This window comes from Podarcis gaigeae (assembly GCF_964106915.1).
Source record: "Podarcis gaigeae genome assembly, chromosome: 8".
Lineage (NCBI taxonomy): Eukaryota > Metazoa > Chordata > Lepidosauria > Squamata > Lacertidae > Podarcis > Podarcis gaigeae.
Window position 1 is genome coordinate 34,466,023 of NC_139684.1, and position 13,640 is coordinate 34,479,662.

Here is a 13,640-nt window from a genome sequence, read left to right on the forward strand (position 1 = left end):
TGAAATACGTTTAATGATTTAATGTTCCCTCTAATCTAGAGTTGAGGGGGTGGGGAGAAGTATCTCAGTCATTGCCAATATGCCACTGGGGTGGTTCTTTGATGTCTCTCCATGAAGAGTTTTTAGCTGAAGAAGCAAATGAAACTGGAAAGAATGAAGCACACTGGACAAAAAGGTTGGGTTGGAAATATTTTAGGAAACCAGTGTCTTTGGGACTCTCTGCGATTCAGCCTTGGATCTCTGTCTTCGACATGCTGTACATAAGTTCTTCTTTGGTACATCAAGGATGCTGAAGTACCCTAGAGATGTGAAAATAAGAAATGTGCACATGAAGCAACAGAATAGCACAACCTCACAGAATCCCAGAAGTCTTAACCATTGCTCCATTTCAGCATCTTCTCAAATGAGCCTGCCTGTATCTCATTGGTAAAGCATTGGTCTTGCTTAGTGAGAGAGCATCTGCTTTGCATGCAGAAGGTCCCAGGGTCAATCCCCAGCAACTCTGGGTAAGGGTGGGAAAGCACCCTGACTGGAATCCTGGAGAGCCACTGCCAGTCATTGTAGACAATGTTGAGCTAGATGGACCAATTGATGGACCTTTTTGGGAGCTGCCCAGAGAATTGTGCTCATGGGGGGGGGGCAATATGCATAAAAAGGTAAAGGGACCCCTGACCATTAGGTCCAGTCGTGACCGACTCTGGGGTTGCGGCACTCATCTCGCTTTACTGGTCGAGGGAGCCGGCGTACAGCTTCTGGGTCATGTGGCCAGCATGACTAAGCCGCTTCTGGTGAACCAGAGCAGCCCACAGAAACGCCGTTTACCTTCCCTTTTGCTTGTATTTTGATATGCTTTCAAACTGCTAGGTTGGCAGGAGCAGGGACTGAACAACGGGAGCTCGCCCCGCCATAGGGATTCGAACCGCTGACCTTCTGATCGGCAAGTCCTAGGCTCTGTGGTTTAACCCACAGCGCCACCTGCGTCTGTGGTATTGGTATGCCACATTGGTATTCCAATATGCATACCACTGAATAAATGAATAAAATAACCCAAGAATATTAATAGCCTAACTTTTAGTAAGCTTTTGAGTTTTCATTTTGTAGTCAGCTGCTTTGAGTGTCCTTTTTTGAAAAATACTTTTAATAAATATGAAATCTTTCCAGAGGTTCTGTGAAATGGAAGAAATTCAGGACCAGTGAAAGACAACTGATACACACTTTCAGACTTGACAATTAAAGGAGAGGATATGGGAAATGTATGAGCCCATGTAATGCAGAAGAAACAGAAGTTGTGTACACACCACACATTTCAAAGCACACTATTTCCCCCAAAGAATCAAAGAATCCCCAGCTCCCTTAACAAATTGCAGTACCCAGGATTCTTTGGGCAAAGTCACGTGCTTTGAATGTATGGTGTGTATCCAGCCATAGATATTAAGTGGGCCAAAGATTCACCCCAGATTCCACCCTGCAAGAGAATATGTGGCTGACTAACCAACCTGGCACTTCCAGGCTTTGAAGGAAGTTAGTTGTCCATTCCTAGTCAGCAGCTCCTCCACAAGAGCCAGAGCAACATCACATCTGTGCAAAATCTCCTTTGTCAGAGCCTGGATCAATGCTCCCTTCAGTGAAGGCTTTGTCTTTAGGGAAAGCAGCACTCTCTCAGTCTTCTCCTGCTGGTCCAGAATGACTCTTTTCTTCTTCATCATCCACACAGGTATCATCAGGTTCTTTCTTCTTAATTTCCTGCTCTGTTGGTTTCTCTGTTGTGCCACATGCTTCTGCTTCATTGCTGGCTAGTGTGTCATAGCCCTTCCACTCTTCTACATGTAGCTTTACCAGAACATCTGTCTGTTCCATGTTCTGTTCTAGACACAGCTCAGAAGCACTGTTCAGCAGATCCTCATCGTCCTTTGTCCCGTGCATCATAGCAGCAATCTCCAAACTATTGCTGTCCCTGAGATCCGGAATGTCATTGGATAAGATGTCGTGGACTATCACTGGCTCCACACCTCGTGTGTTCCACTTGGTTCCAGAAAAGTCAAGCATCCGTTTCACTGAACTGCAAAGGAACCAAATTGATCATCAGATGGAGATCTGAATGGATAAGGACAGACTACTTTGCTGGTGTGAGCTAGCTTCACTTTCTATGGAATCATAATATTTAAAGCTTGCTGTAGCCATGGCCTCCCTTATCTCCCTGCCTGTATGTGCCAAGACATCCTTGTCCATGACCTTCACTCAGTGGTGGCTGGTCCATTAAGGTGAGTGCCTTCAACTTGTTCTCACCTACCTACTTCCTTATTTACAACTAGCCCAAGGGCAGTAGCCCCCTGGCTGTCAGCTTCCTGCTTTTCAGTCTCAGAGTTTCCTTTGTGAAACTCAGTGGAGAGGAGGTTTGGGACAAAGCTAGAGTTAGTAGGCCCTGTCTGTCTTTGACTTTCAGGCTCCACCTACCATTGGCCTCCATGCCTTCTGCCACACCAGTTCCTATGAGCACCAGCTGCTACAGCCTTCACTGCTCCAGCTCCACCACACTCAGCTCTGTCAATCTCCTTCCCACTTTCCCCTCCCTGCCCTTTATCCCAACAACAAACTCCTAGAACACCTACAGGATGCCACCTCTCTCCTTCCCCCTCTCAGATTCCACCTCAGCGTCTGTTGTATTTGCAAGATGACAAATGAGCCACAGAGACTGAATTGCATTACACCTATCTTTTCCATGAAGCCGTTGAGCACAATGTTGCCACCTTGCTCCTGTGCCTTACTGCCACACTCACACCATACACTGAAGAAGAAGTATCTGAAGAAGTGTGCATGCACATGAAAGCTCATACCAAGAACTAACTTAGTTGGTCTTTAAGGTGCTACTGGAAGGAATTTTTTTGTTTTGACTATGGCAGACCAACACGGCTACCTATCTGTAACTGGAACCATACACTGAAAGCACTTTAAGTAGCCATGTCTTCCCCCAAAATAATTATAGGAGCTGTAGTTTGTTAAGGACACTGAAAGTTGTTAGGAGATATCTATGATTTAACAAGAATTGCAGTTATGTGAGGGAATGGGGGCCTCCAACCAACTCACAGCATCTTCAACAAAATACAGCTCCCATAATTTGTTTGACTGCTTAAAGTGTTTTCCTAGCACTTCAGGTGTATGGTGCAGATGTGGCCTATGCTAGTAACCCTGCCTAAGCACCTGGAAATAGAGCAGGGTTCCCAACCCCACAAAGGGTTTCTGTGGTCTATCAGCATCAACAGTGGACACATGTGTTGCTGTCTAGGGGGTCATGTCTAGCCTGCACGTTCTAGGGAACCCCATTACGCATTTAGTAAGTACAAAGCACCTGAATGTTGGTTGCAAGGATAAAGTAGCCACAAAAGGAGAATTCCTGGATGTCAAGATCCAGGTATGGGGCAAATACTCTTTGGTGAGAGAACTCAAGATCAGATTTAAAATCACAAAAGATGCAGCAAAATAAAATGTTTAAATATAGGCTGTTAGACCTTTAAAATACGCCCTTCCAAAGTCCTCTTCCTCTAGCATAGAAAAAAAGACCACACATTTGGTAAGTTTAAAATGGTAAAACTCTCAGATTCATGTGCTTTTCCATATAGCATTCAGAAAAAGTTGCACAGGCAATAAAACTTGGCTTAGTTACAGTGATGAAAGTTCCTAAATGATTGATATATAAACTCAAAAATGGTTGATGAGAGCCAAGCATGTTGGTTATATGATGCTGGTTATTTGACACTGAATAGGGTAAGACACTGATGCCACAATGCTAAAAGCAAATTATTAAATTGAATCATGACTGTAGAGGCACCATTGACATAGCTAATTAAATCTTCATAGGAGCACCTCAAGTTGATGTGTCTTAAAACACCCTAAAAGCAAGCCCTGGAACAGAAAGCAGATCTGGTACCTTCTTCTTCCCCTAAAACAGCAAAGGCAGCAGATGATAGTCTCCTGGAAGCAGTTCAAGCACTTAGATGTCCTCATTTGTTTTGAGTTATTGATGCTATGTCCAGTATCCCTTGGGAATAACAAATGAGCTCTAAAGACTCAAGAAATTTACCCACTAAGGTCTAAATTCGATCTCAGTTCTTTTGGTATCAGACATCTGCCCACCCCTACCCTGCTCCTTTTGCCTTGGGTGCAGATTCTTGAATAGTCAACACACCAAAGTTTTATGACTCCATGGTAGGATCATGTCATCTCACTAGCTGTATACTGCTATTGTGACAGCTCTCAGCCAATGCTTTGTTGCTATCTTCCCAAATAATTTGCATGTTAGGACCACATTGGTGGAAGTGTGCCAGCAAGGAGTAGAAGGAAAGGGACTGAGCAAGGATCCAGCATAGTGTACCGGTACTTAGAGTTTTGGACTAGAACCAGGGAGACCAGACTTCAAATCCCTGCTCAACCAGAGTTCATTTCTGACACCTGACCCACCCAATTTTTTTGGGGGGGGGGGGCTTCTGACCCCTGAATAATGTTTTGGCTTATTTTTTGGATTCCTGACCCACAGACCATGTTTTTTGCTCATTCTTGCTTTCTCATGGGAGGTATTTTTGTTCATATTTTGGCTCTTGAACTGTAGGTCACATTTTCACTATTTTTTGGGCTCCTCATATGCAAGTCACTTTGTGCTTTTTAAAAATAAAATAAAAAAGAAGTCCTGACTCACATATCATGTTTTGGCTCATTTCTTTCACTCCTACCTCACAGGTCATGATCTTGCCCATGTTTTAGAGACCTGACCCACTGGTCAGGAGCCAATTGTGATACATGGGTCAGGAAGCCAGAAAATGGCCAAAATTGTGACCCCTAAATGGCCAAAAACGTGACCTGTCAGTGTGGCACAGACCTGTGTGATGGTTTGAGTGCTGAACTATGTATGACCTGGGAGCAGTGGCGTAGCGTGGGGGGTGCAGGGGGGCCCGGCCGCAACATCTGGGGGTTAGGGGGCGCAAATCCACGGGTTAGGGGGCACAAATTACTTGCCTTGCCCCGGGTGCTGACAACCCACGCTACGCCACTGCCTGGGAGATGAGGATATGAATCCTTACTTAGCCATGAAGGTTACTAGAGTAAACATGGGCCAATCACTGCCTCTCAGCCTAACCTACATCACAGGGATGTTGTGAGGAGAACATAGAGGACTATATGCATCACTTTGAGCTCCTTGAAGAAGGTGGTATATAGAAGAAATAAGTAAATATATCACACAATTACACTCTCCAGAAAAGGCTGCCTGTGGCAACCTGTTGTGTGTACACTGTGTGGCATACCCAGCTTTGCTCCCTGTAATGTGTGAAATTGCAAACATTGCTGTTTTGAGAGGTGACATCCAAAAGTCTTTGTGCCACGCATGAAGTGATAAATGTGGCGCTGAATGCATAAACAAAATAAAATCTATAATTTCATCTCTGCCCTAAGATCTCTGCAGCTTCTACTTGTATTATAGTGTTTAGTTATGTTTTATACCCAAACACATTTAACCCTCATGTTTGAAAATCTCCCCCATCTCTTGAGCGTCACAATAGTACTTTCTGCAATTCCAGATTTTCCTTGCTAGGTATCCATTTGTCCATATGGGGGCGACAAGCGAGTAGAAAATGTATGGTATTTGAAAATAAAATTGCAAGCGTATTGTAGTGAAACAATAAAATCCTTCCTTTCTTCCTTGGATGGCATTATTAAAAATCTTATTGGTTCTGGACTGTCAATTTCTTCTGATTTTATCCTTGCCCTTCTTATTTCATTTTGAAGAGAACAATCTATGCAAATTCCAGTATACTTAGCAGATGAACTGTGAAGACCTGCTGTGCTTGATGCCTTTCCCCCCAAAACACAAATATGTTACTTTTATTTTGTGGGATACTTATTTCTACTTTTGTGGGAACCTGATACCAAGCTCCAGTATTATACAGCAAGCACATGGGCCAACTATTTGTTTAGGGCTAGTAACAAACTATTAGACATTGTATATCAAGAATATCAGATGGAATGGGGCAGGTGGTTGTGAAGGAGAGGAAACTACCACTTGGAAACTACCGCCTCTGAGCAGCTCACCTTAATATACCATTTTTCCTCCGGGGAGCTCAAGGTGGCGTACATAGCTCTTCCTCCCCCTTTTTATCCTCACAACAGTCCTGTGAGGTAGGCTAGGCTGAGAAACTGTGACAGCAAGTTTCTTGACTGAGTAGGAATCTGAATCTTGGTTTTCCACAGCCTAGTCCAGCACTTGAACTGCTATGCCATACAGTGCCAGGTGAAGACCTTTTTATCCACAAACGGCTTTTAAACAACTTTTAAAAATAAATAGTAATAAGCTGGACTTACCCATTTTATGGGACAAGTTTTATTCTGTATGCTGCTCTTATTGTTTCATATTTTATTTTTGATAGTATATATATTATTTTAATTTTTTGTGAGCAACCTGAGGATAATCCATTATTGGGTATTTTTAAATAAAGCGCTGTAAAATGAGATTTTATGATATAGGGTGGTTGAAGCCAGGAGATAAACACAATTTTAACAAGAGAAAAATCCAAGATCAGTGAGACTGGCTTGTGGAATCTGTGGGACCCTGAGAATAATGGTTTCCCAAAACTCCCCCATGGACCACTTAATTACATTTCTGCCTCCTGTAGCATTTGTTGTAATAATATTTTTATACCCTGCCCATCTGATTGGGTTGCCACAGCCACTCTGTGTGCTGTGTTGATTCTTGATTGTATTTTTATTGCTACTTTTGTTCCTTATATTGTATTTTGTTGTACTATAATTTGCATACAGAGTACAATGTGTAATACAATGAAATACAATATAAGAAATAAAAGAAGCAATAAAAATACAATTAAAAATAATACAAATATTTAATGTGGACTTTTTGTGGTCCACCTACATGAAATTTGTGGACCACATGTGGTCCATGGCCCACAATTTGGGAACGCTTGGTGTGGAGCACTTGGCTGAGTTCAGAACAGGGAAAAAAGCAAGGAATTTCCTCAGTTCCTTCCTCTGCTAGCTGACAGGTTTGCCTTAGGAGTCCAGGTACCAAATAATTAAAAATAATGAAAGGATGAATATGGTACTCTTTGCATTCTTGCATTTTTGTTTTATTTCCAAGATTTTTATACTGGCCTTCCCTCAGTTTCTAGCAAGTTAAAAACAATAGAATACAATAAGCAATGTTACTTCTTTATTTACTTAATCAAAAGCAATAAAATACAACAGACTTTAATAATACTTTAATTAAAAGTAATGACGCACCAAGCAATATAATTAGCAACAGTTAATTACGAATATTAATGTTTAATGCTACTATTGTTATTAATAATTGCTACTGTTCATAACAACCGATTAGCTGTTTTCATTCGCTTGAATCTGTACTGAAAAACAGAAGAGCGAAGGAGAACCAAGCCCTTTGGCTACACTTCAGGCCCCGCCTCACGACTCCCTAGTCCCACCCTCTCCTGAGTCACCAATGAGTGCCTTTCTCCTCCCGTCGCGCATTTGTCCATTGGTAGCTCCCGCACCCGCCAACCAATCCGCACCCGCCAATCCAGAAATTGGCTGTCCGGACCGTCAATCCTGAACGCTCCCACTTCTCTTTGCCGCCCGCCTCCCTTCGAGGTGGACAGGTCCGCTATCCAATCCGGATCCACGCACTGGGCGTCGCCGGGCCCCGCCTCTTAACAACAGGCCGAGGCGGCTTCACGTTTCCCTCTTCGCCTCACAAGGGGGCGTCGAGGCGTTACTATGGTAGTCACAAAAGGATGGCGGGGAGGGGCTTGTCCTCTGATTGGCCCGCGTGCGGACCAATGAGAGTGCCCAACCTCCGCCGGAAATCCGCGGCCAAAAGGATGAGTACCTAGCCCCGATGGGTGCAAGCTGGGAGGAGGAGCAGCGGCTGGGGCAGGCGAGCCGATCGCGGTGAGCTGGCGGAAGGCAGGGGGTGCGCGTGGCGGGGTGTTCTTGCGTTACCTGGAGTCGCGGCCCGCCCGCCGTGAAGTCGGTGGAAGGATGGGCGCGAGGGCGAGGAGTGCGCATGTGCGCTGCCCGGTGCGGCCTTTGCGACGGTGGCTGAGGAGGACCAGATTTCTCTCCCCCCGCCCGTCCTCCTTCCCCTCCCTCAGGAACGCGTTTGTTCGAGCTGACAGCCCGGCCTGCGCTCGAGGGCGGTGGCGGGCGCGGGAGGTTTCCGCCTTCGAAGCTGAAGGTCTGCCGAGTGGGGAGGGGTCGGCGAACGGGGGTGGGGATGGAGGGGAAAGAAGGTGGGTGCCCAAGAGGTTCTGGGGCTTCCGAGGCAGGTATGACGGGTCTCACCTGGCAGGGCTGTTGCCTGGGAGGAGGGAAATGGTTCCGTGGTGCCTCCCGGTTCACCTGGCCTGGCGCCTGCACTTTGAGCCAGCAACACCTTGACAAGCCGAAGTCCAGCAGGTAGAGCCTTCCCCCTCCATCCCCCCATATTGCCAGCGAGGGGATTGGAAATTAGGTGTGGCGGGGGACGTTCACCTGCTGAACTTCTGCTAGCTGAAAGGCACATATGCAAAGGCGCCCGTGTTATCCCTTCCTTTCCTGTGCTTTTTGAGCTAGCAGCTTAACAAGCCGAAGTTCAAAGTCTCTTCCCCCTATCCTTTCCTGGCAAAGGAGCAACTAAAAAATAAAACTTCACCTGCTGAACTTCTGCTTGACATGCTGGTGGCTCGCAGGAGCAAAGCCACTTTTCTTAAAAAGTGGGTGATGCTCTTTTTCATCTCTCTCTCTCTCCCTGTGAGGGGGGCAGGGGAAGCTTCATTTGTTGAGGACTTGGTTGCCATACTGCTGGTACACAGGTGCAGGGCCATTCAGGGTACCAGCCTTGGCTGGTCATTTTGACAAGTGGCTTAGCAGGTGAAGCTTCCTTGGCCTGATTAAAATTAACACAATAGAAGAAAGGTAAGCAGGTGAGTAAGTGTTTGCTTGTCAAGATCCTGGCTCACAGTGGCAAGCCTGCCTTTTAAAAGTGGTATTCACAAAGTGATTTTTTTTGTTATATCTCAATGAGAGAAAATTAACTTAGATGCAATACTTTTTAATTTTACCTCTTGTTACTGTTTCTCTTGGTGAAACCTTCTATATCTCTTCTCCCCCCTCCCCCCCCCAAAGAAAGCTTATAGACATGAGAGGTTGGCACAAAACAAAAGGTGACATATTCAGAGCAAGGGAAAGAAGGTGAGAAGAGGCTAGTCGTTTGAAGCCAAATGTACCTGAATGGTGCCTCTTTTGTGGAATTGGAAAAGATGTTGGTGAAGGGCACTTGATGTGACCAGTGGATTTCCTTGCAAGCCAAAAGAGCAGGTATCCATCATCTGGGTGATGGAGGTGGAGGGGTGGGGTAAGAGGTGCAAGAGGAGTTTTGGTCCAAAAGGTGTTGCATTTCTGGGAAGTTAAATGGGGTGAGTGACTCATGAGTAGAAGGGGTCTGAGCAAAGTATAGTAGTGTCTCCCTCTGGGGATGTGAAGCTCTGCTTCTGGCAGCCAGTGAGGCTTAGGTGGAGAAGGAATTGGAGGTAAAGGGGTTGTGTGTAAACCACATTGCTGGGGAATGGTTATTTCTGGAGGGTGAGGAGAGTCACCTCTTAAGGGAGAAATGGAGAGTTTATTTCTGGTTTAGGGGTTAGTAGGGAAAAGGGCTATGTTGAATGCTGGGTTGTAATATGACGGTACAGGAATGCTCTCCAAATGATGAAGAGACAACATGTTGAAAGGGTAGCTAGGAAGTTAGCTGGGCTAGGGACTTAGGTTGTTGGATTTATGTGGCCTATGTTGGAGAACCTCACTGGTGAGTGAAGATAGATTTGAGCTTCAAATTCTGTGCTGCTTTGTATCTGCTACCCATTCTGTGACTTTTACACAAGGAGCTTTTGTTCCTAAAAGTACTGTGCTAATTCTCTGTGAATGCCTCTTGGGAGGTTGTGGTGTTTCCTTGCTGATCAAGGGTGCACCTGTGTGGGCTTCACATAAGCACCTGGCTGGCTGCTGTGCTGGATGAGGTAGACCTCTGGTTTGTTCCAGCCCCCCAATCAGTAAGTAAATTAAGTCAGTTGAGTATATTGGTGACACAGTCTTGGTTGAAATAAAGAGATCCCTACCACTAAGCCTGCTCTCAAAGATGCATGTGGTTTTTTAATTGCAAGTTTTCTCACCCCACCGTTTTTTTGCTTATTTTGAACTCTTCTCATTTTCTCCCCTCAGCTCTCTGGGGTTTCTCTGCCTGTGAAATGGTTGAACTAAATGTTAAGGCAGCACCATTTCATCTGACCTATTTCAGCTCCTCTCCATCACTTGGGAGTTCATCTGCCTTGGTGCATACCCTTGCGTATTGCAACTAAATCAATTAGGTAGGCAAATATAGGTGTCCAGAATCTGACATATAAGAAGGGTTGCTATAGGAGATTATTAAGAGGCACTGGGGTGGGGAGGTGTGACAGCATTTTAATGGACCTGGCAGACAAGTTTAACCTGTTGCTATTTCTCAACTAGCCTATTTTTATGTTGCATGCTCATAAGGTGAGCTCATGCCTCTTTGAAGATGGCTTGCGATCTTCAGAGGAAAGGAAAGGAGAGCCATAGTGGGGGTCATGAATAAAACTTGCTAAAATGTACAAAGAAGTGGATCATGAATACAGGACAGAGAGGGGAAAACACTGGAGAATCTGCTATTAATTTTTTTGGGATCTATTATGAGCCCTGCTCAAGTCCCTCTGAAATGAAGAGAGACTGTATAACAGCAAATACTGACTGCATTGTTCAGAATCCAAGGTGTTTCATGGTTGGGTGTGCTTGTTAGTCCCCCTTCCTTCTCCTGTGAAACATACAGTGTCCTTAGCTAGAGTTTGCCCTTCAGCTGTCTGTTTAAAGCACGTGCACAGTTAATTTGCTGTGTGGTCCATGCAGGGAAAGAGTATGTTAGTATATGTGCTTTTGGGTAACCATATTTATCTGTTCAGGAACTGCTTCACACACTCACATTTAGCATTAAAACCTTAAGCTAGTGCCATGGGAAGCACACATACGGTGTTCCTTTAGTTGTAGTTCATATATGGCATGAATTATATGAATTATAGCTGTATTGGGTGTGTGTGTGTGCGCAGATCTATGATAACATGTTGGATAATTAATAGACCTAAGGAGGAGGATACAGCTGGATATTCATTTGGTATTGTTTTAATCACCCAGTGGCAGAAACAAAACAATTTCTGCCTCTTGAGGGGTTAGTAGTGATTTAAACCCTGTATAGAAATTTCAAAACAGATTGTTTTGTGAAATTCTTGGTAAGTACTGGTTGTGAGAATTCCTCCCCCCCCCCATTTTTTTTTATTCTAAATCTGCTCCATCCTTGAACCTAACTGGGTTCTTGTAACTTCCCTCAAAATCATTGAGGCTTAAGAACATAAAAGAGTGAGTTAAGGGCTGCAATCTATAAGAGGACACTTGAAATAAAAGTGGAAGTTGTTGAGTGCTGGTGTTCAAGAGCTTGTCAAACTCCTTTGACTATATTACTGAGTTTAACTTGTTGCATATTATAGAACATGAGACAGTAGCTTGAGAGCAGCATATATATCTGGGGCTTGTTGAGATTCCCTTGGAAGTATTGTATACTTTATTCCAGGATTGAGAAAAAGCACTGGATGCTAAAGTCAGGTTACTGTATAGGCTTTTCTGTTTTATAACAGGTCTAGCAGAGGATTGCCAACTCTGAGCTCAAAATCATTTCCCTAAGCTGTGCTCCTTCTTTTTGCAGAAATGCGAAGTTAGCTATACTCTTGGCTAACTTGTGTTAACTGGGAATGGTGCTGACTGGGATTGATGGTAGTTAAGAAGAGCTTGCTGGATCAGGTCAACAGCCCATTTAGACCAGCATCCTGTTCTCACAGTGGCCAACCTGATGCCTATGGGCAACCCGCAAGCAGGACCTGAGTGGAACAGCTCTCTGCCCACCTGTGATTCCCAGCAACTGATATTCAGAGGCATACTGTCTCTGACACAAGAAGGTTGAGCAAAGCTATCATGGCTAGTAGCCATTGATAGCCTTATCCTCTATAAATTTGCCAAATCCTCTTTTAAAACCATCCAAGTTGGTGGCTGCCATTGCCTCCTGTGGGAATGAGTTTCATAGTTAGTACTTCTTCACGCTGTGCATAGTTTATTTTATCTGGCCTGAACATTCAGTTTCACTTGATGGCTATGAGTTTTAATGCTTTGAGAAAGGGAGAAGTAGTTAAGGTCATCTTGTAAACCACAGAGCCTTTGTGGTTGAATAAAGCCACATAAAACAGGATGTAGTGATGGAAACCTATTGAAACAATCTATTGTCCCTTTGGGGAGGGAGATATTATTTAGCCAATTAGCTTACTAGGTTTAGCATCAAAATGATAAGATTGGCTGCACTAATGAGGCTACAAAATGTAAAAGCACATGGAGATCTGGTCTCTTAGCCATTTCCGAAGCATCCAGGGTATGGGAGTGGTCATCATTTCTACTCTGCTTAAGATCCTGTAGTGTTGAATGCTCTTGCATGACAAGGTGTGTAAGAAATTTGTTTATATGATCTCACCTCCATTTTCCCTGCCCTTGTTAAATGCAGATTGGATGGCTTTAACATGCTTTTTGTGGAGCCGCCTTTCAAGTTTGGAAACTTCAGCTAGTACCAAATATGACTGCCTAGTTTTTGGTGGGTGACAGGTGGCCAGAACATGTGACACTGATTTTTGTATCTGTTGCACTGGTTGCCAGTGTATTTCTGGGCCCAGTCCAAAGTCCTGGTTATGACCTTTAAAGCCCTCCATGAACTGAGGCTGGGTTACTTGAAGGGCTGCCTACACCCCTGCATTGCTGCTCATATGTTGAGATATACATTCAGTGTCTACTAGTGAAGGCAAACAGGCTGGCAGAAACTCTGAACTGGACCTTTTCAATGGTGGTCCTAAACTTATGGAATTCAATTCCTGAAGAGGCTAGAGACTGCATCCTGTGTAACTTCCTAAGCTTTAAACATGGTATCGGAGAATACCTGCTAATTGGAATATGGATAATTTTATTGTGGTCCTTTTACTCACAATGATTCTGTTGTTAATGTTTGGTTGTGCATTTTGAGTAGCTTTTTATGGTTTGGATGTATATTTTAAACCTGATGCAAGCTGCTTTTGTAGAAGATTTCCTTTAAAAAGTGGGCTATAAAACAAAAGATTTTGTTGAGAAGTGATGCAATTGGTTCTTCTGCATTTGCATACAAAAACCTTCTGTAATGTATCTGGTAGATGCATACTGTATTCAGTTTAGAGATCAGCTTTAGGATTGACATGTATATATGCCTCATCAGTTATGAATAACTTAGCATATACATTTTTAACAATTCACCTTGGTGTTGATATATAGATTAGGATTAGCACTGTGCTCTGGCTGCTGCTTCCCCTGGGAAATGGGGAAACTGGGTTCCACACCTATTAGCTGATCAAGTCAAAATTATATTGGAGCTTTCATTAGAGATGTATGAACTGTTGTGGTAAGAATATAGTTTTTTTTCCATAGTAAAGGCTTCATGGGATACAAAGGCATTTGCATATCAGCTGGGATATTCTAAAGTG

The 13,640-nt window shown here is 44.0% G+C and overlaps 2 protein-coding genes across 21 annotated transcripts in view; one reads left to right on the forward strand and one right to left on the reverse strand.

Annotated features, from left to right (window-relative positions):
* LOC310849828 (uncharacterized protein) lies at nt 1-8,229 on the reverse strand. Its single transcript, XM_083750583.1, has 3 exons — nt 7,996-8,229; nt 1,493-2,059; nt 1-299 (listed from the first exon to the last, which is right to left on the reverse strand). Exon 2 carries the CDS (start codon nt 2,044-2,046, stop codon nt 1,660-1,662), a length of 387 nt encoding a protein of 128 aa, XP_083606709.1. The 5' UTR covers nt 2,047-2,059; nt 7,996-8,229; the 3' UTR covers nt 1-299; nt 1,493-1,659.
* Nucleotides 7,674-13,640, forward strand: part of AKTIP (AKT interacting protein) — a 21,672-nt gene continuing 15,705 nt past the window's right edge. For 3 of the 20 annotated variants that reach the window (XR_014567097.1, XM_083750548.1, XM_083750544.1), the window contains exon 1: nt 7,769-7,944. The gene's annotated coding sequence lies outside the window, so the exon portion shown is untranslated. Of the gene's footprint in view, nt 9,352-13,640 lie in introns of all 20 variants that reach the window. The other 17 variants (XR_014567098.1, XM_083750551.1, XR_014567099.1 and 14 more) reach the window with 12 other exon arrangements.

Excerpts from the sequence above, each read along its gene's own strand:
- LOC310849828 (XM_083750583.1), bottom strand. The coding sequence starts at position 2,046 with ATGCTTGACTTTTCTGGAACCAAGTGGAACACACGAGGTGTGGAGCCA.